Source organism: Lycium barbarum, chromosome 11 (genome assembly GCF_019175385.1).
Source record: "Lycium barbarum isolate Lr01 chromosome 11, ASM1917538v2, whole genome shotgun sequence".
In the NCBI taxonomy this organism is placed as follows: domain Eukaryota; kingdom Viridiplantae; phylum Streptophyta; class Magnoliopsida; order Solanales; family Solanaceae; genus Lycium; species Lycium barbarum.
Window position 1 is genome coordinate 123045049 of NC_083347.1, and position 15059 is coordinate 123060107.

The window sequence follows — 15059 nt, forward strand, 5'->3', positions numbered from 1 at the left end:
TAATAGTAGTAGCAATAAAATATTGTGAAAAAAAATAAAGTATTTAGCTCGTCAGTAAATTTAAAAACCCGAGTAAATTAAATAAAAGAGGGACAAAATTGGGTGTCAACAATAATCAGCTGCACCGAACTGGGAATTATTATAATAATTAGCTTCACTGAACTGAGAATTATTATAATAATCCACTCCACTGTGCTGAGAGTTCTGATAATAATGACTTGATCCACTAAATTGAGATGACTGTCCAATATTACTCGTATCAGGTCTATAACCCCTACAAAGATTTAAAAATTGTTATTTACCAATACATATAATAAACACGTGCCACTGCACAAAATAATAATATAAGAATGCATATTTACCAAGTTTGATTATATTGTTGGGTAAGATTTTCCAGCGGCACCTGGCCACTCAAAATACCCCCGTAAGAACTAAAATCTCCATACGTGTTAGCTTGACTGAGTTGTTGTTGCGGGACCTCTCTGGGTATCTTTTCAACATACATCTCCAGAACATTAAGGGCGACTAAATGTTTTAATTCTTCTGGCGCATTCAAATAATCCTTTAAAGAGTCATCATCATTGATACAATGCCTACCATAACGCACTATACCATTGGAAACTGATTTTGGATATCTGCCTGTTATAGAGATTTCATACTCATCTGGACTAATCTTTATTTTTTCACATATTTAAGTGACTAGTGATTCATAAGACATTTCAAGTGGACATTTAACATGAACGTTTGATCTTTTATTATAACGAACTGTACTATTGTCATCAAAGATAATACCATCCCAATGTATTGAAACCTTAACTGGTGGAATATCTTGAGCCATTTTTTGTATGACTTAAGATAGGTTTTTTTGAATGAATTTAAGAGACTTAAACTTATGAAATGGATGAGTTTTTACCTCGTCCAACAATCTTCTTAAATAGATTCATATTCACCCCTACTGCGCACAAGAACATTGCGTAATATGAATTTAATTCAAATAAACGGTCAAAAATTCACATTGTGTTGTCCAATCGGTCCTTTAGGTGTCATAAAAAAGCTGAAATTGGCATGCATGATGTGTTGTCAAATCATGTCCTATTGCGCACAAGAACATTGCGTAATATGAATTTAATTCAAATAAACAGTCAAAAATTCACATTGTGTTGTCCAATCGGTCCTTTAGGTGTCATAAAAAATCTGAAATTGGCATGCATGATGTGTTGTCAAATCATGTCCTATTGCGCACAAGAACATTGCGTAATATGAATTTAATTCAAATAAACGGTCAAAAATTCACATTATGTTGTCCAATCGGTCCTTTAGGTGTCATAAAAAAACTGAAATTGGCATGCATGATGTGTTGTCAAATCATGTCCTATTGCGCACAAGAACATTGTGTAATATGAATTTAATTCAAATAAACGGTCAAAAATTCACATTGTGTTGTCCAATCGGTCCTTTAGGTGTCATAAAAAAACTAAAATTGGCATGCATGATGTGTTGTCAAATCGTGTCCTATTGCGCACAAGAACATTGCGTAATATGAATTTAATTCAAATAAACGGTCAAAAATTCAGCATTGTGTTGTCCAATCGGTCCTTTAGGTGTCATAAAAAAACTGAAATTGGCATGCATGATGTGTAGTCAAATCATGTCCTATTGCGCACAAGAACATTGCGTAATATGAATTTAATCCAAATAAACGGTCAAAAATTCAGCATTGTGTTGTCCAATCGATCCTTTAGGTGTCACAAAAAAAGCTGAAATTGGCATGCATGATGTATTGTCAAATCATGTCCTATTGCGCACAAGAACATTGCGTAATATGAATTTAATTCAAATAAACGGTCAAAAAATGTAGTACTATATATATCATGATTGACAAACAACTAGTATTCACTTTAAAACGAGTTATCATGACATTCTACAACCAATTTGGAAATTTTGATTCTATTACATGTTTTACTCCAGCAAAAATATTTGAATCAATGGGTAGGACATGCGAACTAGATGATGATAATTTTCATTACTCAAATAACCCTAACAAAAGATTCAATCAAGAATCCAATAAAACAATGAGAGAGGAGTGGAATTGGCGTGTTAGAGAGGCTGAAGCACCGGAGCAAAAGTTAGCTTCAATAGGGCTTAAACGCCCAAAAAAACGTGTTATGTCAATGCCTCGCGGAACTCCACAAGAGTTTAATTTTGCTCTTAATCGTTTTCGCGAAGAGAACAATCGGATGCAAATACATTACCATAGGGTAGAATATGGTATACAGGGTAGCACAAGATTTAGATCCAAGCGGGATTCGAACTGTGAAATATCCGATGAAGATCAATATTTTTCTTATAATAAGGTAAGTAGGTAGGGTCATAAAGACCCTCCCCCCCCCCCCCCCTCCTTCCCCCCCGAGGGTACTTGGGGGTTTGCAACTATATAAGTATCCCTTTCTTTTGTTATTAGACTACACCATATTTAATGTCGAGTAGTAGAAACTCAGCTTGGTCTTTACTCCTTCCAAAAGAACCAAATAGCAGTGATGATGAGAGTTCAACTCATAGCAGTTTTTCGAGTGATACCGGTGATTTCAAACTAGACGAGCTAAATCCGCACCTTCTTGTAGAGCGTAATGATGATTTCTGCAGTGTGAAATATTCAAATCCGCGGGAATATTATTGCGGCTTACGCCGAGAATGGTCACATCGGATTGCCGAATCAGAACGTCTTGTTTGTGACTTGGAAAATCTCAACGCTCCAATCCCAACAAGGTACTCACTAACCATGCCTCGAGTAGGTCCAGCAACTTGCGAGATGGCCGTACAAAGGATTAGAAAAGAAAACAACAGAATGCTGGCAAGACGTTATAGATTTTACATGCTAAAGTTGGCTGAAGAACAAGCATCATCAACCGGTAGAGAACTAACATCTCCTGAAAAAATATGTGTGTTAAGAGACCGCCAATATCGTTCTGAGGATGATATCGAGGACTTCTATTCTGATGACGATTAGGGTCTATTTAGGCTCGCTGTCTTAGATTATGAGTCATTTAAGTTTCGGACTAAGGTTGTTAATTTGTATTTTTATTTTATGATGAAGTCATCAATTTGAATTAGTTTGGCATGTTTTTAATTTGCTTTTATTGTTAAAGTCTATTATTAATTGACAATTTAACAAAGAAACACAACTAAATTAGTACATAAAGGGTGCGGATTACATTATAGGGGAAAAAGGTACAACTAGTAAAAAACATAATCCATAGAAATATTAAACTTAATAAACAAAATACATATAAATAATGAACAACAACAACATAGCACAAATAATCTTCCACAATTTAAGTTTTTCTTTCAAAGCTATTTTCTCATGTTGAGCCTCTCTAAATTTAGCCTTCAGCAAATTTCATTTTTTTTCGGAATCGGTGAGCAACACCTCCAAACCTTCAATTTTTTCTTCAGCTTCCACAAGCTTAAATTGCGAGTCCAACTTAGCGGTATCTCTAGAGATACGTGAAGTCGCGGTATCTCTATCCAAAACTGAATTTTTAAACTTCGCCGCCACCGTTTTATCCACGTGAATGCTATCTTCCCACTGAAAGTATTTGCAACCGCCCATATCCTATAAACATTACAAGAAAATCAGTTTTTTAAAGTAAAATACATGAATAACGCGAAAAGAAAAAAAACACTAAAAAATGTAAAAACACTTACTTCGGGCACTTTACAACGCCAAAAACGGTAACCCGAATTATCTTGCGTCTTTGATGTTTTTAGTTTACAGTAATAACTGCATTCGCAAATATTGGGTTGTATAGCAAACATTGAAGTTTCAAAACTTTGAGACATATTTTTGAAAGTGCAAAAGTGTGTTGAAAGGGTGAAGATGGAGAAAATGAAAGAGAAGAGAAAGAATAAAGGTTGGGTCGGGTTTTTAGGCAAGGGTTTCACGCACAGAATCTGTGCGTGAAAGGACCAAACTTAAAAAGTTACAGTTTGGTCCTTTCACGCACAGATTATGGATTAGTTTGGTTCCAAATTTTTTTTTTTTGGGTTACAAAAGTGTCAGTCTCCTATCCACAAAAGGCACGAGGAACGATGCTAGAGAGGGCTTGGAGTGTTGCACTATTTTCCATCGGGGTAAAAAGGAGGGATATAACTAGAAATTACCTTGGTACAATTATTACTTTTATTTGACTAAGAAATACAACAAAAATGGAAGTAAATAATTTGATTTTTGAAACACGTCTCATGTATTTCAACTCTTCCTTTTACCCCCAAGTACACTTAATCAAGGCAAACAGGATGTTTGCAACATCATTGGAATGTAAATTTCCATCTCCACTCTGAGACAAGCTACCTAAATGAGGCTCTTTGATACAGGCAAGAAACTCGACGTGCCATAAGAATCAGAGATGATTTCCACTGATCTTACCTGATGAGAAGTCATAGGAGCTTCATGGAGTCATGCATCGTTCAGTCTTTGCTTCAGAATCAGCACTCAATGGAAAACAAAGAACGAAAATAAATTGTAATGAACCAATGGTGAGATGCGTTTATCGTGCACCATACCGGAAGGGCTGCAAATAGCACTTGATGATCAATGTCAAACATCGAAAATGGAAATGAAGTTCAAAAGTACACGGACTTACACATTTTTGTCCATGTACCCGAGTTCTTCAGCCAGACACTTTTTAAGCCAATGTTATAATAACTTCTAGCCTCGAGACATGACAACCAATCAGACGGAAAGAATCATAGTCCACCAAGGCAAATATGTAAGCTCAGCCAGTAGCAGAGGCAGAATTTTCATCGAGGGGATTCTTTATCTACTATATATACATAAGAAAAAAATCTAACCTTATATATACGAATGAACCCCATTCCGCCCCTCTAACTCTGCCCCCGAGCTTAGCATAGCTGGATGAAGGGGAAGAAGGATACTACTCTCCTTCCCCGAGGTCAACATGGATGCTGTTTAGAATATGCATCTCAAGAAATAAGGGGGCAACGATTTACTCCTAAAGTTTCCACAGAGCAAATGCTCATTATGAATCATAAACCTTGTGCAAGTTAGCAAAATTTGCTGTTAAGTAATACAAGATGTTCCAGAGATTAACAAAAGCAAAGCTAGGATGAATATACTCCAGTTGACAATGCAATTTGTTTTCTAAAAACCTAACCGAGAAAGACTAGTAATTGGTCCAACTCCTACAGTCCGTGGCATACAAGATTCCCTTCTCTTCATTATCACGAAATGAACCATTGAAAACTTCCTGCCATTCCCGTCTCTTCGGTTCTTTTTCTCCTTGTCCAAGTTGAGGGGATAAAACATATGCAATGAACTGCTGAATATGGCACACCTTGCTGTTAGTCTTGGAGTTTCTGATGGGTCGCTGTCAGTATTGGAGTTTGACTGGACTAGCATAAACATTTTTTTTGCCAATGATAACATAAGACTAGCATAAACATATCGATATAAAGTAAAATAAAAGACGGAATTTCAGACAAACATATACAGCCTGGAAATGAAGAGAAAACAAAGAACTTTCTGTAAACTGTAAAGTATAAAACTTTTCAAGAAAATGTAGAAGCATTATTCAAGTCAATTGGAAAAAAAGACAACATGCACATGGCAATTGAAGAAAAAGTTAAAAACCATGAAGAGTCTTTCTAATCTTGTTCATAATTGACAACTTGAAAGTTCACATCTACTCTATGAACAGTTTTCATTTTTCTGTTTAACTAAGAATACCAAAAATCACAGCCACAAAATTCCTTAGTTTCTATTTTTCTCGAAGATTCAGAAAAGAAATTTATTTTCCTTTCAAGAAGACAATCAATAGAAAGAATCCACCTCAGAAAATCTTTGCCCGTCGCCGTCTTAATTAGTAAACAAATCTGACCCCTTCAATAATCTGCAGCAAAAAATGCATACATGAACAGCATAAGCAAGAAACAATTTTCAAACTATTGAAAAGAATATAGTACTTAGTAGCGTTTGGACATGAATTAAGTGCTATTTGAAAAAGAAAAAAAAAACACTCCCTCCGTTTCAATTTATTTGTCCGGTTTTGACTTGGCATGGAGTTTAAGAAAGTAAAGAAGATTTTTTACTCTTGTGATCTTAAACATGCCACGTGGAAAGTTGGAATTGAAGAGTTGCCAAAAAAAGAAAGAGGCATTCTTTTTTGACCGGACTAAAAAGGAAAGCAAGACAAACAAATTGAAACGGAGGAAGTTGATGTTGAAAAGTGGCATTTGGAAGTTGAAGTTGTGTTTGGACATACATTTTACTTGAAAAAAAGTTGAAGTTTTTGTAGAATGGAAAAAAATTTCATTTTAAAAACTGGTCAAATTAATTTGAGAAACTCATCTTCAACAACTTACCAAAAAGTCATTCTAATGTGTAACAAACATTATCTTGAAAATAGTTTTTGAAAAAAAAAAAAAGGAATCATGTCCAAACGCACCCTTAGTCAAATTAGGCTTACCGTCATGTTTCTTCATTAGATTCCTTGCAAACAGCAAGCATATGAGTAGAAACCCCACTCCAGCTATCCCTCCTACTATTATTGCCACCGTCCTCCCAACATTTTGCCCTAACCCTACAATAATTATTAAATGCAGATGTCTTTACTATATAATTGTTGACAACAAATCGAAAGAAATGGCTGGCAAATCTAAGGTGGACAAAGTTACGATTTATCTAAGGAAAAAAAAAGGTCCTGTTGCATCACAAGGAGCAATTGTGACAAATAGCCATTTAAGAATAATCACTTAGTAAAAGAGACAGTCTATCTATTTGAAAGATCATTTAAGGTAGTTGAAATAACTGACGTTCGGATGGTTCGATCGAGTAAAGGAGAATGTCTATACATAAAGAATAAAAAGTTTTATTCTAGTCCCGCTTCTTGCTCTTCCGATTCAGAAAGACTTATTGAAAATCGCCTGTCAGATTGGTGCTAAGAGTAGTTTGATAAAATCAACTTAATAGCACGAGTGATTCAAACCTTTTATCATCTATAGAACTAGTATATGAGGCAGACAGCTCAAAAGTCCAATAATACAAAAGTCTATTAGCTTTACTATGTTTTAGACTTGCAAAACCATAAGCAATTGTCAGTTCAGTAGAATGGCTAGTTCAGCAAAACAATTAGGAAATATTGCATCTAGGAGCCTGTTTGGATGGGCTTATGCCTATAAGCTGTTTGCAGCTTATAAGCTAAAAAAAATAAGTTGGGGTAGTCTAACTTATTTTTTTTGGCTTATAAGCTGTTTTCAGCTTATAAGCTGCTTTAGATAAGCTAAGTCAAATGGGCCCAATTATTTTTTTGAGCTTATTTTAAGCACAAAATGACTTTAAGCTGGCCAGCCAAACACTCAAAAAAGCTGAAAACAGCTTATAAGCAACTTATAAGCCAATCCAAACGGGCTCTAGACCTATGTTGCTTGGACTTTCCAAAAAATGCAGTCACATGTCTGATCCTCCAAAAATGCACTTTTGGAGGATCTGACACGCACCCCACGACGTTTTTGAAGAGTCCAAGCACATAGAGCTAGCTAGCTAGCTGGACAAGTATTAACCAAAATAGCCGCCAATCCAACCGCTTAAACTATAAATAGCCGGGAGATTGTTAAATATATGTATAATCCATGTACAATATGTGCATAACCCTGTACAATCAGTGTATAATCTATGTATACTGACTAGGAAAAGTATTTAGTGAACCCAGTGGGCTATTTATGTAAAGATCTCAAGGTTATACATCAGTATAACTAATACCTGAAGATGAAGACGGGGACCAATCTGAAGATGACGGTGATGTTTTTGGGACCCCGCCTGGTGAATTACTATAACTAATAAAACATTTGTGCAGAAAGATTTGGCCAGAAACAGAGCTACCACATTCCACCTGAGCTTTTTGGACAGCATTCTTCACACAATCAGCACAATCAGATGAGCCAATATCCCCTTCACATTGCCCCAAAGCATAAACAGACTGATAGCTTGTAGTGTAGAAGCCATTGCTACTGGCCATTCCATTTTCCAATGTGGAAAGAACAGTATCCCGTCTTTCCTCAAACCCACTACCTGACATTATGTTCGACACGGATCATAAATATATACATATATGAAAAAGAAAATACTAAATTTTGAATGTGTAATGTTAAAAGTGTAATAGCTACGCTGGTAAATACGAGAAAGATTGAACTCGTAAAATTCAAATGTTGAATCCGACACAACTACCTGGCAGTGGTGGATGTAGGGTACAAGTAAATATATATATATATATATAACTAAAAATTCAAAAACCCATCATTTGAAAAGTGTAACGGTTCAGCCGTAAAAACCTCCGCTACCAATACTAAATTTTGAATTCAACACAGCTACCTACAGTGATGTATGCATGTAGGGTATAAATAACATGTTCGACCTAAACCAGTATTTTCAACATAGAGCACATATATATATATATATATATTTGAATGAAAAAATCACTAGACATTCAAAAAATATTAATTTGTAAGAGATAATGGTCAAAAACACACCTGAACTATCGCTTCTTTGCGAGTTTCACACCCCAACTATCGGTTGTTCCCTTTTCCTATATGAACTATCACCATCTATGTATTAAAACACACCTCAACTATTAGTTGTTCCCTTTTCCTGCCTGAAGACCCTAAACCCTGATCAGGTAGTTGAATCAAACACAGCTACCTAGCAATGGTGGATGTAGAGGTTTTAGCCAAAATTGTCCCTTATCTATTTTTGTCATTTAAATATAACCCTGAGCATCTTTAGTCTCTTAAGTTTGCTAAAGTGGAGCACTTCTGGTCCAACTAACAGAATGGACTTAAAAACAGGCTTACTAGCTATTACCACATAACTTATCTATAAGTATTGGCAAACCACTCACACATTTATAGCAATCAACATTAGAAAGGTCACCTCTACATTGAAAATGACCACACCCCCACACACACACACAAAAAAAACACACTACAACATTAAAGATTGAACCCATAAAATTTAATTCTGAATCCGACATGGCTATCTAACAGCGGAGGATGTGGAGTTTTGCGCCAAAATTGTCCCTTATCTATGTGAGTAGGCCTATTTTGGTCCCTTAAATATAACCCTGACCATCTTTAATCCTTTAAGTTTACTAAAGTGGAGCAATTTTGGTCCAACTAACAAAATGGACTTAAAAACTAACGGTGACTACCAAAAACCGACCGACTTTCAGACCGGCTGACTCGGTCGGTTTGATAACTACTATGTTCTAGCAGTGGTGGATGTAGAGTTTTTAGCCAAAATTGTCTCTTATCTACGGAAATAGGTCAATTTTTGTCCCTTAACTATAACCTTAAGCATCTTTAGTCTCTTAAGTTAGCTAAAGTAGAACACATTTGGTCCAACTAACATAATATACTTAAAAACTAACGGCGACTACCAAAAACCGACCTACTCAGTCAATTTAATAACTAGCATGTTCGACCTACACCAGTATTTTCGACACAGAGTATAAATATACATGAAAAAAATCACTAAAAAGAAGAGTAGCCTGTAAGGGCCAGACCACTAAGGGTCTATTGTACGCAGCCCGTGATCTCCTGGTCACGTGACAACAACTTTACTAGTTACGCCAAGGCTCCGCTTCACATGAAAATATCACTAAAAATTCAAACAATATTAAAAATTTAAATCTTGAATCCGCCTATGGTACCTGGAGCATTTTTTCCATTACAAGTCTTGTACAGCATTTCCATTCCAGAGATTTGAGGAAAACCAGCAACTTCATAAAGCATATAACAACCAAAAAGCTGAATTCTTGCAGCAACAGGTTTGTTTCTACATAACTTATCTATAAGTATTGGCAAACCACTAACACATTTATAACAATCAATATTAGTAAGATCACCTCTACATTGAAAAAGACCACTAATTGTAGACCCCCCATTACCAGTACTAGTTTTATAAAACTTAGACTTTGAAGATTGTGAAACAAGTGTACCAAAAAGTGATGAAAGTGCTTGTGAGTAAACACCAGATGGATCTGATAAATCTTGTTTAGCACAACCTTTGTATACTAATTTTGTGTAATCTGATGATGATTTAACTTGTGGGGTTAGCTTGAAAATAGTTAATGTGACTAAAAAAAGTGAGAATATGCAAAATGGCTTTGTGGGCAACACCATTTTGTGGATTCTTGATGGATTATTATTCCATTGTTTTGGTGGTTTTTTTTTTTTGAGGTTTTTGGTAAAGTGAAATGAGAAATGTTGAAGGGTTTTGTTTGCTGTTATATTTTATTTTTCTTCTGAAAAAAAAGGTGGTCTTGGTGGTGCACTTCCTCGTTTGTTGTGCAGATAGAGGTTATCTCTAATAGTACAGTAGAAGAAAAAGATGATCAGTTGTCAGTAGTACTATTGTGCTTTAGGAAATATAGTAAGTAGTACTCTTTATGAAAAGGTGGAGTTATTATTATATTAGAAAATAGTTAGCATGCGTTTGGTCAGGAAAATCAAATATTTTTCATTTTATTTGGAATTTTAAAGTAGGAATTGAAAATAAAATTGTATTTGGTTATAGTTTTGCAGAGAATGTTTAGTTGTTTGAATGTACCATAAAGTGAAAAAAGTGAAAAAAAAAATGAAAATATGATTTTAGTAGGCGTTTGGCCATCAAAATCAAATATTTTTCACTTTATTTGAAATTTTAGAGTTGGAGTTGAAGATAGAGTCGTGTTTGGTTATAGTTTTTGTAAAGAATATTTGGTTGTTTGAATGTTTTGAAAGTGAAAAAAGTAAAAATAGGTTTTTGTTGTTTTTAAATTCCAAATACAACTTCAAGTTGTATTTGGAATTTTCATGGTCAACGCCGATTTTCAAATAAAGTGAAAATGTGAAAAAATTTCAAGTGAAGTTATAATTGGAATTTTTATGGTCAAACGATGATTTTCAAACAAAATGAAAAAGAACAAATCTTAAAAGAAAGGTGAAATTTTTTCATGGTCAAACGGGTCGTTAGTCTTTTTCAAGGAAAAGTGATACTCACTCTGTTTTATAATGTAAGCAGAATTTGATTAAACAGAAAATCAAGGAAAAGGAAAAAGAAATTAAAAGTTATGGTGTTAACACAGTTATAGATATTTCTATAGTTATAAAAGTGCATTATTATGATAAAAAGGACTAAAAATTTTAAATAGTCACTTTTTTTTTTTTTTTGCGCAGATGGAGGTTATCTCTACTAGTACACGGGAGATGGAAAAAAAATGATCGATTGTTAGTAGTACTATTATACTTTAGGAAATACTGTTGTCCTTTGTATGAAAAAGTGGTAATTATTTTATTAGAATTAGTCCTTTTTAAGGAAAAATGATGCTCCATGCTCCCTATGGTTTCTTATGTATAATAGTGTTTGATTAGACATGATAACATGAAACTTAAAAGAAATTAAAAAAAAATATGGGGTTAAAAATATTAGAAATATTTATGCAGTTATAAAAACTTGTTATTATGGGTCACTAGCCGTAAGACTTAATGAATTTATTTATGTACACGTACTTTCTTTATTAGTTAGCTAATATCTAAGGTTAAAACAGAATCAGACCTTTAAATTTATAAATCGATAGTATTGTCATAAAGAAAGCTCGTTAAGTCATCAGGAAAGTTGTTACCTTCTCAAACAAAAATCATTAGGAAAGTGCTTACTCAAGGATAAAGGTTAAAATTATGTAATTCTGCAGTTAGAGAAAATTAATTTGAGCAATTTACATCCGCCGATCTAATAGGAAACGACGTAACATAGGAAGTAATTTAAAGTCCACATAATATAAAAGCGACATTTCTTTTCTAAAATAAATTAGAAAGGAAAGATTGTCACCTGAAAGGTAAAATAAGGAATAATTATTATATTAAGAAGCTCAATACAGTATATTTTAATAATTGAAGAGAATGAGAACAAAATATTGTACTAATAAAAACAAACAAAAAACAACTCATAGGGTGGAAGAAATATTCCCTAGGTATGAGAGAGGTGAGAGTAGGGGAAGAGAGAATTTACTGCACAAGTTTGACCAAAGTGCACACACTTATTGAACAACCTTATTAAATTCCAATATTTGAAATTTGAATATCTTTGGGTATATTTGACTCTTATGTTGAAAGACTATATATTTGCCACGTATATCCATTAATGGAGTTCAGGAGTTCAACCGACATCATGTGCAGTACTTTACAAGCAAGAACAACATAAATTATTTAATCATTTATTAGAAAATTTTAAACAATTTGAGCAAGTGGTAAAGAACCACATGAGAATTGGGGAAAAAATAATTTCTTAAAAAAAACCACATGAGAAGATCTCTGTCATGTGATAACCTGCAAGATGGACTGCATTAAGTTAGAAATAAACAAGATTAAAAGATTTGCTTATAATTTAAGATATTATGCTTGTAAGATTTGTTTTTGTTATCTACTTGTTTTTTTTTTTTTAAAGCCCATAGATTGTAAGTGATCTGAACCTATTCAGAGCGAGCCTCCTATAGAGGCAAGTGAAGTTGGATAGCCATTGATGGGCAACTATCGTCAGCGGTTCGAAAAGGACTCAGTTGTTTGTTAGTACTCTGATTACTTGGGTTTGGGACCTTTCACTCTGTTTTATTATATACGCTTGGCGAAAAGAATGTCTTTTTTTTATCCAACAAGGATATGGATTCTATATGAACCAATAGATCGTGACAAGTCGATACTACTAGCAAATGACTTTCTCTTTCATTGCATTGATCAATGACGATAGATGCCCCTCCACGGTCCCACGAAGATCTATACGTACTTGTTTAGTATTCGGTCTGCGTGCCTAGAGGCAGCTCAAACAAAGAAGAGTCTAGTCCGATCTGAATTTAGGCGCGGTTCGTGCCATCTGCTGCTAGGACTTGATTCTTCCCATATCCCTTTACTTTGTTCTCAATTACTCATCAAATAGCACTCATTTGTATGCAATGACAATGTAATGAAATTTATATTATCGCATATCGACGTAATTTTACTCGTTGTAACAGATTATTTATTATGTTTCTACAAGTATTTCAGCTTTAGTCCTATTAATTATCATTACGTTTTTTTTCACTCATAAAAAATGGAAAGGCAGAAGCGTCAGCTAGTCAGTTTCAGACTATTTAACTTTCCAATGATGATTCAATATTAATGACCTCATTCAATCTTTTCTTTTTTAAGTCCTCGCTATCACAGGCTATAGCTTATCAATCCACGCCGATCATAATAGTTACATGCAATTGGCTTTAAAGTGACCTGATAACACTAAAAAAAAAAACTCTTAATATATAGTAACAATTAAATACACTTGAGTAGTTTTTTCGTTTTTGAAAAATAGTTCTCAAGAACCAATGACTCTTTAACCTAACATGGGTGTCAAGTAGCTAAAAGATCAACTTTTGTTGTATATTTTTCTGGCCAGGATCTATATCAGTTGTTTCAACTATCACTTAAATATTATAATCAAGATTTAATACTTAATAACATTACATAAATAATTCTTTAAATGTCATATACTTCACCTTTTACGGTTATCATATGTCATCAACACTTTAGGTTTGAACAAAATTGAAAAATAACATACGAAACCATAGAGTAACATTTCTAAGGAAAAAACTTTTTAAGATTTTAAAAACTTAAAGGAAAACACTTCTAAAGATATTCCAACCAGCTTTCCTAAAATTAAAACATTTTAAAGATTTTTTTTTTTCACAAGTTGAGTGCACGTGCACCTACTGTCTGTTCATTAATTTCACATTTAATATGTAAAAGATTTAAAGTAAATAACGGTGCAATTCAATGTCTTCAAATTTTGAATCAGTCTTTGCTACTCAATTTGCTGGATCAAAACTCTAATCGAGCTAAATTGTACCTTTTAAACAAAAATTCTCACTCGATGTTTGATACTCGTTTTGAAATTCGATTAATTGATTTGTGTAACACGTTTTCTATCTTAAGCGGCTCATAATCACGACTTGAACTGAAATTTCTAATTCGGGATGGAAGAATACTAATTACCATTTAACCACTTAAAACATGCACAATTTTGAGGAAAATCGCTTATAAAAGGTTAGGCTCCACTTACCTTGCGTAGAGCGCATAGTTAAATTTAGGAGTCCGTCAATCCTCTTTTATTTTTCAAAATTAAAATCTTTTACACACTGTTTCTTTTAAATTTTTGTTTTTTTTTTTAAATAAAGCAAGCAAAACACAATATTTTTTTGTTATAACGGGGACATGATCAGTAAGGATCCATATAGCAGATCCCAATTTGTTTAGGATTGAGATGTAATTGTTATTTATAAGCAGATAATGCGATTTATCTTCGTGAAATTTTTGTTAGGCTTAATACACCATCAACTTGTCAGTAAATTTCACTTAAGAGCCGTTCGGACATGATTTGAAATCCAAATCATGCCTTTTTGTATGATTTGGGATTTAATCTCATGACATGAAACCATGAGATGAAATCGCATGTCCAAACACTGATTTCATCTCATGGTTTCAAATCGCATGTCCAAACGCCTACTTAGACATTTGAACTATAATGTGTTCCAATTGAGCACCTAAACACTTGATAAAGTATTCTTATTAGATAATTTTTACTCATATTTTGAAGAAGTTTATACGCGTGTTCATAAACACTCATTAAGTAAGTAAGTTGTTCATATATAATAAGTCTTCTCCTTTAATTGTACATATCAGCATCAATTGAAACATGCATGAGCTTTTACGACTTATTTATGCTAATTCATATAATTAAAAAGATGTGACATATTTTAAATGGTTAACTTGTGTACGTAATGAGCCCTCGAGGACACATGTAAAAGCTTTTTTAATTTTTTGAGTCGGAAACGTCTAATAGTAACACTTTATCATGCATTGAAGTGCTCATCAAAACAGGCCACAGTTTAAATGTCTAAATAAAATTTACTACACTTTAAAAGGTTGTCAATATATTTAGCCTTTTTGTTACATTTAAGGAGGTGATATCTTAGGTGATACAA

At 33.8% G+C, this 15059-nt stretch overlaps 1 protein-coding gene across 5 annotated transcripts; it reads right to left on the bottom strand.

The window, feature by feature from the left end:
* Positions 1 to 5005: 5005 nt before the first annotated feature.
* Positions 5006 to 10410, bottom strand: LOC132618173 (plasmodesmata-located protein 2-like). Of its 5 annotated transcripts, none has more exons than XR_009574013.1 (5): positions 9723 to 10410; positions 7778 to 8086; positions 6486 to 6599; positions 5849 to 5909; positions 5006 to 5336 (listed from the first exon to the last, which is right to left on the bottom strand). XR_009574013.1 is itself a non-coding variant. In XM_060333232.1 (4 exons), exons 1-4 carry the CDS (start codon positions 10192 to 10194, stop codon positions 5902 to 5904), a joined length of 903 nt encoding a protein of 300 aa, XP_060189215.1. In that variant the 5' UTR covers positions 10195 to 10410; the 3' UTR covers positions 5623 to 5901. The 5 variants fall into 5 exon arrangements, 1 of the variants encoding a protein (XP_060189215.1); XR_009574014.1 differs by having other exon boundaries at positions 5006 to 5339; XR_009574011.1 differs by having other exon boundaries at positions 5006 to 5407.
* Between the last annotated feature and the right edge of the window lie 4649 nt (positions 10411 to 15059).